The sequence below is a fragment of the Mya arenaria genome, chromosome 1, assembly GCF_026914265.1.
Source record: "Mya arenaria isolate MELC-2E11 chromosome 1, ASM2691426v1".
NCBI classification, from domain to species: domain Eukaryota; kingdom Metazoa; phylum Mollusca; class Bivalvia; order Myida; family Myidae; genus Mya; species Mya arenaria.
In genome coordinates, this window is record NC_069122.1 from 60,520,767 (window position 1) to 60,535,577 (window position 14,811).

Genomic DNA, 14,811 nt, shown 5'->3' on the forward strand with positions numbered 1-14,811 from the left:
CCCGCGAAAACCACTAACATTAATGCCCCACAAACATTAATGATTTCACAGTATATATAGTTTTGCACTCAATTTTGCATTCTCATTTATCAGAGGTTAGTAGAATCATTATCAAACCGCTGATGAATGAGAATGCAAATTTTGTACTTTGACTGTTTTAAAGCTAAAAAGAATTAATGAAGCCATTATGATATGAAGCGCTTCCCAATACACAATACATTTTCCATGTATTATTTGACAAAGTTTACTAGTACATTAATTTTAAAGCTGCGCTCTTGTCAGATTTAACATTATGACAACTTTGTTATTTTTTGTCTTGGCATGTGCCTTCTGACAAAAGATCAAATTGCAGATTTTCATATTTCTGTTCGAAATTCATGTTTTATGACTAAATATGCTACTAACGGTTTCAGATAAAAATTTTCATGAGCCATACCGTGTAATTTCCAGGTTTTAATTTGTTGGCAGCCTCGTTGACGCCAGCAGGCTGCATAGCACTGAACAGTTCATTATCTCCCTGCTTGAGCGACAAATTCACCGAATCCACAGGATCTGAAAAAAGGAAGCAAGGATTGTTAATCAGTTCTATATTAGGTATGACTCCAACAACATATCAACATCATATTGACTTTTATTAATCCAATAAACAGGGATGCTAATTTTCCTCTTTTCAGCTGATTTCATTTTGGCGTCATGAGACAATGCCATTATTATCATCATTCAGACTGCCATAATTATCATCATTCCAACTACATGAGACAGTGCCATAGTTATCATCATTCCGACTACATGAGACAGTGCCATAGTTATCATCATTCCGACTACATGAGACAATGCCATAATTATCATCATTCCGACTACATGAGACAATGCCATAATTATCATCATTCCAACTACATGAGACAATGCCACAGTTATCATCATTCCGACTACATGAGACAATGCCATAGTTATCATCATTCAGACTACATGAGACAATGCCATAATTATCATCATTCCAACTACATGAGACAGTGCCATAGTTATCATCATTCCGACTATATAAGACAATGCCACAGTTATCATCATTCCGACTACATGAGACAGTGCCATAGTTATCATCATTCCGACTACATGAGACAGTGCCATAGTTATCATCATTCCGACTACATGAGACAGTGCCATAATTATCATCATTCCAACTACATGAGACAATGCCATAATTATCATCATTCCAACTACATGAGACAATGCCATAGTTATCATCATTCAGACTACATGAGACAGTGCCATAGTTATCATCATTCCGACTACATGAGACAGTGCCATAGTTATCATCATTCCGACTACACGAGACAGTGCCATAGTTATCATCATTCCGACTACACGAGACAATGCCATAATTATCATCATGCCATAATTATCATCATTCCAACTACATGAGACAATGCCATAGTTATCATCATTCCCACTACATGAGACAGTGCCATAGTTATCATCATTCCGACTACATGAGACAGTGCCATAGTTATCATCATTCCGACTACATGAGACAATGCCATAATTATCATCATTCCAACTATATGAGACAATGCCATAATTATCATCATTCCGACTACATGAGACAATGCCACAGTTATCATCATTCCGACTACATGAGACAATGCCAGAATTATCATCATTCCGACTACATGAGACAATGCCAGAATTATCATCATTCCAACTACATGAGACAATGCCATAGTTATCATCATTCAGACTACATGAGACAGTGCCAATTTATCATCATTCCAACTACACGAGACAGTGCCATAGTTATCATCATTCCCACTACACGAGACAGTGCCATAATTATCATCATTCCGACTACATGAGACAATGCCATAATTATCATCATTCAGACTACATGAGACAATGCCATAATTATCATCATTCCGACTACATGAGACAATACCATAATTATCATCATTCCGACCTCATGAGACAATGCCATAATTATCATCATTCCGACTATATAAGACAATGCCATAATTATCATCATTCAGACTACCTGAGACAGTGCCATAATTATCATCATTCTGACTACATGAGACAGTGCCATAATTATCATCATTCAGACTACATGAGACAATGCCATAGTTATCATCATTCCGACTACATGAGACAATGCCACAGTTATCATCATTCCGACTACATGAGACAATGCCATAGTTATCATCATTCTGACTACATGAGACAGTGCCATAATTATCATCATTCCAACTACATGAGACAGTGTCATAATTATCATCATTCAGACTACATGAGACAGTGCCATAATTATCATCATTCCTACTACATGAGACAGTGCCATAATTATCATCATTCCAACTACATGAGACAGTGCCATAATTATCATCATTCTGACTATATAAGACAATGCCATAATTATCATCATTTAGACTACATGAGACAGTGCCATAGTTATCATCATTCCAACTACATGAGACAGTGCCATAATTATCATCATTCTGACTACATGATACAGTGCCATTATTATCATCATTCCGACCACATGGGACAATGCCATAATTCTCATCATTCTGACTACATGAGACAATACCAAAATTTTCATCATTTCAACTACATGAGACAATGCCATAATTATCATCATTCAGAAAATATGAGATGTGGTTATCACCATTCCCACCATATGAGACATGGTAACCATCATTCTAACCATAAGATACATGGTGATCACCATTCCGACCATATGAGACGTGGTTGTCACCTTTCCGGTGGTTATCATCATTTTGACCATATGAGACATGGTGATCACCATTCCGACCATATGAGACGTGGTTGTCACATTTCCGATGGTTATCATCATTCTGACCATATGAGACATGGTTATCATCATTCTGACCATATGAGACATGGTTATTATCATTCTGACCATATGAGACGTGGTTATTATCATTCCGACCATATGAGACATGGTTATTATCATTCTGACCATATGAGACATGGTTATTATCATTCCGACCATATGAGACGTGGTTGTCACCTTTCCGGTGGTTATCATCATTCTGACCATATGAGACATGGTTATTATCATTCTGACCATATGAGACATGGTTATTATCATTCTGACCATATGAGATATGGTTATTATCATTCCGACCATATGAGACGTGGTTGTCACCTTTCCGGTGGTTATCATCATTCTGACCATATGAGACATGGTTATCATCATTCTGACCATATGAGACATGGTTATTATCATTCTGACCATATGAGACATGGTTATTATCATTCTGACCATATGAGACGTGGTTATCATCATTCCCACCATATGAGACATGGTTATCATCATTCTGACCATATGAGACGTGGTTATCACCATGCCAACCATATAAGACGTGGTTAGCATCATTTCGGTGGTTATTACCAATCCGGTGGTTATCAACATTCTGACCATATGAGACGTGGCTATCACCATTCTGACCATATGAGACGTGGTTATCACCATTCCGACCATATCAGACGAGGTTATCATCATTTCGACCATTACAGACATGGTTATCATCATTCCCACCATATGAGATGTGGTTATCATCATTCCCAACATAACAGACATGGTTATCATCATTCCGACCATATGAGATGTTGTTATCATCATTCCCACCATATGAGATGTGGTTATCATCTTTCCCACCATATTTGATGAGGTTATCATCATTCCCACCATATGTGACCTAGCTATTGTCATTCCAACTTTAAGTTTGATACTTATTTATCGTTATTTTGACTATATGAGACACGGCTAGCTTCTTATGACTGCATTTGAGCCATAATTCGTCATACTGACTATACGAGACATGGTCATCATCATTCAGGCTATATTTATGAAACCAAAATATCTTCATGCCTACTATTTGACCATGGTTATTGTCATTCTGACCTTAAGAAACATGGTTATCAACATTTTGACTATACAAGACCTAGATGTTGTCATTCTTACTGTATGTATGAGACCAACTTATCGCTATCGTATCTAAATGCGACGTGGTTATCATAATGTTCCAACTATATGAGGCATATTTATCAGCATTCTGACAATATGAGACATACATAGTTATAATATTTCTGACAACATCATGCATGGTTATCATCATTCCAGCTAGATGAGACATGATTAACATCATTCTAACTATCTGATAAACATTGTCAATAGTTAACTTACGAACAACGGTAACTTGGACTGTCTTCTGGTCAATGACTGTTGTACCACCTTGGAGAAGTGAACAAGTGTAAACACCATCATCACTGTAAGTTACCCCTGCAAAATATGGTACAGGGTTAATAGGAGCATCAAGATATTAAGCCTCAAATAATATAGGCAAATTTGTTCATTGAAACAATATATGATACATTACTGGTACAAAAGTAGTGAATATTAAATATTTTACAAACATTACATTATATATTTCATTAAAAAACAGATTTAAAATATTTATTTAAAATATTACAAAGTATAATCACTAATGTTATAATGAACATTCTGAACAAAAAGAAATCTACGGTAAGCGCAGTGGTCAGATTATTGTCTTGCTCAGATTAAACATTTTTGTACATCAAAATACATATCATAACAAATGACATGCATTAAATCTAAGACAAATATTCATTTACAAATTAAAAAAAATCTATATATATTTGTTAATAAGACAGGAACTCTGAGCACATATTTAACCATACTAATATGCATCTAAACCTTCATACACCAATATTCACAGTTAAGACTGACCTGTCAAGTAAGACAACCAAAAACTATAATATTTTTTAAAATATAAAAACCATTAATATATTTAACAGAAATTGCAAAAAAGACCCACAATTAATGTTCCCTTTCTGGGGCTCACTCAACAAATCTTGATCCATCACACAACAGGTCAATCAAACTAGAATAATAACATACACGAGTACTATACAACAAGAACACTAGAAAAGCACCTCAAACATGCAGTGCAAGGAAAAAGTATACAACAATGTAATTAGCAGAGAGCTGATAGCTATTAAGGGTTATTCACCAAACAGAATATAAAGCTTAACATTTTTGTTCAACATAAAAAAACACATTAAATTTCCATTATTCTTTTATTTTTTTGCCCATTCTCATTGCCATTAGCATTCTTGAATTGCTTAAATCATTCCCACAATCCTGGCAAAAAGCCAACAGTGAATAAATGGAATGGGTTGTTATACAAATGATGCCAATGATGATGATAATGACATAGATGATGATGGTAAAGATAATGAAGATAATGGTGACATAGACATTGACATAAAACAGATGGGAGGAACATTTTATAGGGAAGGCTCATCTGGAAAGAAACTGTGATCAAGAAGGGGACCAAAATTGACAGAATAAGGATACAATGTCTTTAAATGTGTACAATAAATTTCATGCAGTGAACAGCATCATAATGTTGCACATAATGCAGGTATTGATACCATGCTAACTTATCGCCCACATGCCCATCCTTAAACTATTTAACTCAATTATTACTTAGAGACATTTCTTTATTTGCATAAATATTGCAAAAGTAGAAATTTCTTTTTCTCTCATAAAATCTGATTATATCAGGAGAACAACTTTTATTTTATATTCTCGGATACTGCATCTTCATATCTGCTTAAAATATGTTAATATTTAAGTTTTAATATTATTACTTGAATAAAAATGACTATGTATTACTGGAATGTATCTATGCAATGTTTTATAATTAGTAAAACAACAACTAAACTGTTTCATTCTATGAGAAGTTAGTCTACATAAAAATAAAAAGGCATTCCATATTTGTTTGACCGGATATTGTGTCTTAAAAAGCAATAACTTCCCTGGCAAGTAGTTTTTTATTATTATTTGTTTTATTGATAAGTTTCCTCAAGTTAATGCATACTTTGCTAAGATTTACCTTTTGCGTTTTATCTTTATTAAGAATTGTTGGGATAAGAGTGAGGTTTGTGCACATAAACTGGTTTAAACCCCCAGTAAATTTACATTTTACTGACCGTTCCAAGGCGGTACCTAACAATTCTTGATAAACATACCTATCATTTATATATATATATATATATATATATATATATATATATATATATATATATATATATATATATATATATATATATATATATATATATATATATATATATAGTATTTATGCACTGTGCTGTTTGTAGAGTGTTGTGCTGTTCTATGTTTCTTGTTTGTGATTTTGTGTTCTATGTCTTTGGTGTTTGCCCATTGCCACTAAACCGGGTTTATGTTTAAACTTTTTGCTACTGAGCATGTTTCTGTAGCTGTTTGCATATATATTGATGACAACTGATCAATTTAAACGACTACATTCTCATATATAAATAATATTATATAATTAACTGTATTATGTATTAAGTAAGCTGGCTCAACTCAAAATAAAATCAGGTCAATTTGTGCATGAAAATATTTTTTTAATGAGGTTGTTTATAGCAATCTTATTTTTTTTAATATATCAAGCCATAACTTAAACTGTAAATTTAAGCCATCCATTTTAACTTGTTTCAGTAATAACAGTCGAGTTTCCTCTATCAACCTTTCAACTGTAGAGTGAAGGAATAACCAGCTGCATCAGGAGCATATTCAAATTTAAATATAGAATCTTGTCCATTGAAGTATGTGTCTGCAGCAGCCTTATCCGGATAAAAACCATCTGTCAATTTAATGGTGGTTCCACTGATGTCAGTATATGACCAGGAAACTCTGTCAAGCAAAGGATTGTGAAGCATGAGCGATGAGAACACAATATTTCATAATTCCATGGATCTCAATTTTGATTGAATATTAAAAACCCCGCAAGTCACATCCAAAACTTTATAAAATATATTAACTGTATATTATGTTTTGAGGTTGTTCCATGGTAATTATACAATTCAAATGCTGAATACAATAGAAGCAACCTGGTTTTATATTATCTTTAATGTTATGTTCAGAAAAAAACACATTATTCACATATTATAAATATGTAATGCAAAAAGCTCAGAATTCTTCGAATGATTACCACACGGTTATAACATTGTCACAACCCATTCTTTTTCACAACAGTTGATTGTATATGTATCAGCATTATGCATATATTCTAAACTGTTTTCTTAAAGAACATAATTACATATTTATTAGTTTGAAAAGCTTGGCAATGGCAGAAGCAGTGATAGCATATATATGCACAAACACATGAGATGATGAAGACATGTATGCAAATTGTCCTACAATAAAAAGTTAAGAGATGGCCATTTGGCTTGCTTAGTGACCCAGCTAAGGTTCACATATTAATGTGAAAAGTTTCAAAGGTTTTTGTTCAGGTTTTTAACTTTTCCTGGAAATTTCATGGGGTTTTAGCAAACAATATCAGATTATCTTGAATACCAATATATTACATGGGTAAATATAAAGGTGCCAAATTTCAGAAACACTTTTTTTCACTAAAAATAAAAGCTAACAACAGGATACTTGTGCAAATAAGAATATTAAACAATATCATTTCTATTGGCAACAAACAAACACATGCAGCACCTAAAGCATAAAACAGAAAATTGAAAGGACACAAGGGAAAATGAAGTGGGGAATGCATAACAGCCTAAAATGGACAATATGAAGTGATATTCATTGGCTTCTTGTGAATATTGCAATGAATGTTTCGTTTCATCTACACTGTCATGCAAGTAAAATGAGTTGTATGTTATATTCTTTATGCCCTGCAGAAGAAGTGATTGTCCAGAATGTTCTAAAAGAGATGAAAAATATATGATAAAGATATAAGGTAAAAAAATACAAATGTTTTATTTCTAAAAATATGTCTATAAGTATGTGACAGCAGTGTTTCACCTTATATAATGCAGCAAGCATGTCCCTTTCTACCACTTAACGAATTCCATGTAAATTCAACTTGTTTATAGCTGAGATCTTTAAAGTGAATGCATAACCAGTGGCTATTTCTTCATATAAAAGATTGTACTTTGTCATCGGTACATCAGATTCCAAAGAGAAACTTTGCAATGAAAGCTTCTTCATATTTCTAGTGGATGTCGAAGTACAACTCCAGTTGATGCTGTTACAATGTATGAATAGTCTTATAACTAATAAAAACATACATGAGCATACCAGAAAATTGTAGCTCAGAGTATTTTGAAATACACCATAACCCTGAAAACAATAAATCTTTTGAATGTTAGCACAGAATGTAAAGCAAACCCGGCATCTGAATAGAAAACATCTAAATGAGTAATTGCGTGACTTGTGAAAATGCAGGTGAAAGAGTTGATAATTTAAGAGTTAAAACAAGATATTTTTCTCTCAAATATATACTAAATAAATGAAGACATCTACTTATAGGCAAAGAAATCTGTTTAGGTTTGCAAAACACACTATTTGTGATGCAAAAGGGATCAGCTTCTGGTTATTGATGCCCTACTTTTTGAAAGTTAAAATGCTATTGCAAATGTATCTGCTATTATATCAAGAGAGGAGCACAGCAAGCAATACATCAACCCTAAATAAAATTATTCAGTTACAACCATACTTCTAATTTTTGTCACTGTGACCATGACCTTAACACTACGGGCTCCCATGAAACTTCCCTATAAACCCTTACTTCATACCAAGTTTAGTCACAATGTGTCAACTCCAATTAAAATTATTCAGTATCAACTCTTTTCTATTTAAAATAAAAGTGACCTTCACCCTAGGGGCTCAAAACACAATTCCATGAAAGATTTTCATAAACCCTTCCAATATACAAAGTTTGATCAAATTATGGCAACCCCAAATAATGTTATTCAGTACCATAGATGAGTTTGACAATGCTCACCCCCAGCCCGAACAATGACAAAGGCCATTCTTAAAACCAGGTTTCACTTTGTGAAAATCTGGTTAATAAAATTTGTAGGAATGGGGAAAAAGACGATGATTTATGATGAATGCTTCACTAAGTGTATACTATTATATGGGAAATATGTGTAAAATCTGTAGGCAGATGTATAGGAATTACTATGCTTACATCAGACTTTTTAAAGAAATCTCAAACCAGAGCTTATCAATTTAAATTATTGTGTTCTACAGCTATTTCATTAGATACAGAAGGAACTCCAATCTCAGGCAGCTTAATTTGACTTTAATTATTACATTAAATATTATAGAAAAAGAAATGTAAATAGAGGCATAACAATTTTAGTATTAAGGTAAAACAAAATCAGCCTTGATTAGTTGCATCCAAACTGAAGTACACCCACTGTGAACATCTCAGAAGAAATTTGTTGTGTGATTTTTCTGCCTTGTGCCATACAAATAACACAAAATTGTCCTTTATATTAGGAAGGTTACATTTTGATGAAATTGGCATGAAGTGTTGGTTGCATAAATTTTATTGATATTCCTGTATGTTTCTATCAATTGAAAACACAAATTACATTGGATGATTAGAGTAATAGAAAAGTCCAAACTTAATTATTTACCGTTTTCAGAAAATGTTTACAAACAGAGGAAATGAAGCAGTTTTGGTTGTGCTAATGCTTTTTCTTGTGGTATTACATACGGATAATCTTAAGAGCGAATTTGAATCCATTTCCTTCAGGAGTGTATGTCAGGTCATAATGTGGATTTCCTGATCTACTCTGAAAAATTCTGCTGATGATTCAGCTGGATAGAAACCAGATGTTAGGTTTCTTATTTTGCCTTTGTGGTCCTTAAACTCCCATGTTATCCTAACAAAACAAAAATTCAATTTTTTTTAAGAACTGAAAATAAATGTTTTTGTTTTATCTTAATCTGCTAGTGTTAAAATCACAGAACAGCTATAAGATTCACTTCTTCACTATATCAGGCTAGTACATTAAGTGTGTGACCTAATAAGGTCAAGGTCAGTACCATCTAGGGATGAAAAATATCACACCACATCAACTCAAGTAATGTGTTATTAACTAACATAATTTATAGAGGGAAAATCTATATCCTCCAGTAGTAGGACCGTACTCAAAGGTATATTTTGGAACATCAAGCTCAACATTTGGTCGAATCAATTCAACATTTTCGGTCAGGTAAAAGGAGTGGTTTGTCAAGGTTATTTGACCATGAGAGGTTCTCTTTTTCCAACTAATGCTGAAAGTAAATATACATCAAGAAAAAAAAATCATCTGGTATTTCGCTATAGTGACTAATATAAATTAAAATACGAAACACCAAACATGATCTCATATGTGCCACTACCAGGTGCGTGTAATTTCTGGACTCCTGCACATTAAAGATGCAACAAAGTATTTTGTTAGCAACGGTGAACATAGAGTACAGGGCTGTATTCATAATCAATCTTAGGCACTTCCTTCAACTTATTAGATTTATTAAAATGTTCATTGTAGTGGTTGAACCATATAAGATGTTTAAAGCAGTAACATCTTTTTAATTTATGTAAAATTTAATGAAAATATTGCTTTTCAGAATTTATAAGGTCATATCAAATGACAAGTTAGAAAGTTGAATGAGGAAGGTAACTTAATTCAGGAAATGACTTTAGATGCTTTATGAATACCAGCCATGCATTGTATCAGTGGCATGACTTTATTGTTATGCTGTGAAATAAAGACTCAAAGCAGGTAACCTGAGGGCATAAACTTATAAGTTTACAGGTCCAATAAGTATCTTCCTTGTACTCCTACTAAGATATACACTGTAAAAGGCCATGTTTTGTATGAGAAAGTGGAAAACTAAATTTAGCAGAAAACAAACAGAATGAAAGGCCATTTCGAACCAGGGTCTGTCTTAAGGTAGGCAAGTTAAAACAGTTATCCCACTGTAACAAATTAAACAAGTCAATTTAAGTAAACTATCCATATACCTACAAGATATATCATTTCAATTAAGCTAAATAAATTATCAGTAGAGAATTGAACTGACAAACAAAAAAATGGCCAATAGGGTAGCGAACAGACAACCACGAAAATGACCAATAGGGTAGCGAATAGACAACCACGAAAATGACCAATAGGGTAGCGAATAGACAACCACGAAAATGACCAATAGGGTAGCGAATAGACAACCACGAAAATGACCAATAGGGTAGCGAATAGACAACCACGAAAAATGACCAATAGGGTAGCAAGCAGACAACCACGAAAATGACCAATAGGGTAGTGAACAGACAAACATGTAAATGACCAATAGGGTAGCAAACAGACAACCACGAAAATGACCAATAGGGTAGTGAACAGACAAACACGAAAATGAACAATAGGGTAGCCAACAGACAACCAAGAAAAGACAAAACAGGGTAGAAACATAACAAAGGTATCAGAAACAAAAAGTAATGGTAGCTTACATAAACATGAGGATGAATGATGAATGAATAATGTTTGACCATAGTCATTTTAGCATACACCCATTTTAGTACAAATGCATTTTCTTATTTCAATTAAAAGGGTTATAAGTAAATGGATATTGTTTTTGAAAGATGATTTTACAGATCTTATTGTTTCAAATCTTTTTCAAGTTGAAGGTATTTAAATAAATGTTTTCTTTTTGTGAAACTTGAAAATCATTATGGAGACAAACAGAAATGAGTGAAAACTTTCCTGCCATAACATATTTACATGCTCACAGTACCAAAACAACTAAAATGTCCATGCCTTACTAACATGCTTTATAAAATCAGTATGGAAAATTATGAAAAACTGGATGGTCAAAGCACACTGATTATTGAGGGGAAATAATAAATGGGGTCCTAAGGGGAAGGAAGATAAAAAAATAATGCAAAAACAGGAAGGGGGATAATTGTGCAACAGAGTCATAAAGATATAAATATACAATACAGACTCTTCATTATAAGTTGAGCAAAATAATTATACAATATTTGGTTTGCTTTCAAGCGTAAGTTATAAATTTGCCCCAATTCATTTCAGTTTAAAACACTTCAGCAAGTATGTTTCCGAATCCCAACACCAAACTTTTTAGATCCAAACTGTTACCAATGCTAAGTAAAAGCTCCAACAAATACTAGTGTTTGCAAATGAACTAAGCAAAGCTTCTTGTCAATCAGATAATAAAATCACACTCACACTTCTATTTTTCAACGAAAAGACAGATGATTTGTTTCACCCAAAAAGCTGTTTCGAACAGTAAGGTTTTGGCACTTCAAAGAGATTTGTTTGTTAACATATGTCCATTTGAGCGATATTAAAGCTATGCTTCAATTGATGAGCTGATGTCAAACAAATTCAAAAAGTAGCTGTATTGATGCTTTGCTGGATGAGCCAGCCTATATAATAGTTAGTCTGTTTCCTTTGATGTGAGAAATCGACAAGCAATAGATGTTGCACTTGAAATTTACTTGTCCGATTTGCGCTGAATTAAAGCCACGATCGTTCAATGCATCAACAACTTGAAATGCTAAGTTCATTTGCAAACAGCTATTTCCAAAATAAAAAGAGACAAAATGTAATATTAAAGAACACTGCACATTAAGTAAAACAAAGTTGTTAAAAGACTGGTGTAAAGCTTTATAGGTATATAAGTTTATATTATACAATGATGCTCAATGTCTAGCTTTTTTATTACTTGACCAAACTCTGAACAACAAATTCAGCATGTACAGACAAAAAAAGTCTATATATATATATATATATATATATATATATATATATATATATATATATATATAAATAAAACAAAATTACTCTAGCTGGGATTTGAGTTTCCACAGTCATGTACAAATTTCATAAAAATGCTGAAATTGAAATGTTGCCTTTTCATCATTTGTCAAGCATTCTTTGCAACTTAGCCATGCCAATGATTCATATTGATGACATTTTTATTTTATTTAAAATTGACATCAGTAAAATAATGAACTCGGATATCAGTCTACAGCATACATATAGCACTAACATGTAGTGTATTTGTCAATATAGATGCATAGTACGCATATCATTTTTCACCCAAAATCATGTGGGAGGGGGCTTCAGTCAAAATTGGTAATGTGTAACCTCAAAGAAGTACACTAGGGTACAAGCTTAATACATTGGTTTCAACAGGTTTGTTGTTTATGAAATAGCTTCCTATACATCATTTTAAAGTACAGTAAGCTCTCTTATTTACGTTCTGAAGCATACTCAAGGTCTTATGTGCATCCAGAAGGATAAATACTGAATGATTTCTTATCCCCCAAAAAACATCATTCTAAGTGATTACAAGACTTGTTTTCAATCACAAACCAAAAAGGTTACATGGATACTTTAAAATGTCTGCAAGATCCTGATATCCGAGTGTTATTTAGTGTATGAAGACCAGGTCCGTAATTAATCAGAAGCTTTAACATTCAACTTGAAAGACTTAAGACTCTTAAATGCTTTCAGCTCATCTTGTCTTCATACACATAAGTCATCATTTAGTTTTAATCAGTCAGTCAGCTACTATGAATAACTATCTACAGCACTCAGGTTATAGACAGAATATAGTATACATACAGAAGTATTTGAGCAACACTGTAATATTTACTTTACTCCCCACCATTTTGTAAATGGCAAGAGTAAAGCAAAGGGGAATCGCTCAGGCCTACCATTAATTTTCAGAATAAAGGTCATTTCCCCACTTGCAGGATCAGGCATGTATTCAAAGTCAAAGTGTCCTTTTCCAAAATGTTTTGGTGCATAAGCTGATTCAGATCCTGAGTACTTATAGAAGCTAGTTGTTACAGGATGGTTTTTTCCATCAACGTTGCTCGTAAAATTCCAGATTACTCTGTGGAAGGTTACATAATATGCATTACAAAATCAACATTAACAACAGTTTCCAATATGGAATCAATGTATATTAAGTTAAACTTTATTAGTAAGAATAACTAACTACCGGTATCATATAACTGAAGATCATAAACTTATCTTTTAAAAACAAAAACAACTTCAAATATGCAAAATGTTTGTCAAAACAGAAACTAGATCAATCAAATATAGATTCTGGTTATTCCACTTTTTGCTTTAGCCAGTCATGTAATTTCAATCATTATCATGGGATATAAACCAGGCTGTAATGAGCAGATAACTCTTTTAAATTTACAGAACTGAAATACATGTAATTGTTTCCCTTACATACCAGTAAACAGATCTGTGGTTTAACTTAACGCCATAAGAGATAAAATAAATGCAAAGTACCCATTTTACTTGTTAATTTAAAATTAGTTTTGTACAGGCCCCAATTACTGGTAGTATGGTAAGCTTTGATTTAAACATTGCACATACGCGAACTCAAAGGGTCATTTTAATGAAGAATAATTCAGCACAACTTCATTGCTAAGCAATTAACAAGCCATGTTCCAGACATTGAACAAACTTCATATCAACTTTTAATGTCTGATTTCCATTAAGATTGTTTATTCTCTCCAAAAAAATAAAATCAAAATTATTAAGGAAATAGTTTATAAAATAAACACTCATATATTTTTGTTACGAGAACATACTTGTTTTTAATGTAGTAGCTGAGATCTGTCCGACTGCAGATACATTGGAGGGTGATGTCCACGCGATCTCCAGGGTTAGTAAGGGGATTTGGGGTGGGCTTCACAACAATTGCTTGATTCACTGATATAGTCGCCTCCTGTGCAATCACACCTGAAAATATATAATAAGGCTTATTAGTTCATTTATTAGAGCACTGTCTTGCATCGTACTCAATTGTCCAGTCATGGTTTACCCATGCACTTTTGACAAATATACCATTAATTGGGCATGGCCAGAGAAGTCAAGATGTGCATCCTACAGGCACAAAACATT

At 33.1% G+C, this 14,811-nt stretch overlaps 1 protein-coding gene across 2 annotated transcripts in view; it reads right to left on the reverse strand.

Annotated features, from left to right (window-relative positions):
* LOC128203454 (uncharacterized) overlaps window positions 1-14,811 on the reverse strand; it is a 68,461-nt gene that overhangs the window by 11,362 nt on the left and 42,288 nt on the right. Inside the window, exons 2-5 of one of the 2 annotated variants that reach the window (XM_052904911.1) lie at window positions 14,499-14,649; window positions 13,602-13,783; window positions 4,205-4,300; window positions 437-552 (exon numbers count right to left, since the gene is read on the reverse strand). In XM_052904911.1, coding sequence (XP_052760871.1) covers window positions 437-552; window positions 4,205-4,300; window positions 13,602-13,783; window positions 14,499-14,649 — 545 coding nt within the window. Of the gene's footprint in view, window positions 1-436; window positions 553-4,204; window positions 4,301-6,599; window positions 6,908-13,601; window positions 13,784-14,498; window positions 14,650-14,811 lie in introns of those variants that run through there. The other variant, XM_052904988.1, reaches the window with a different exon arrangement.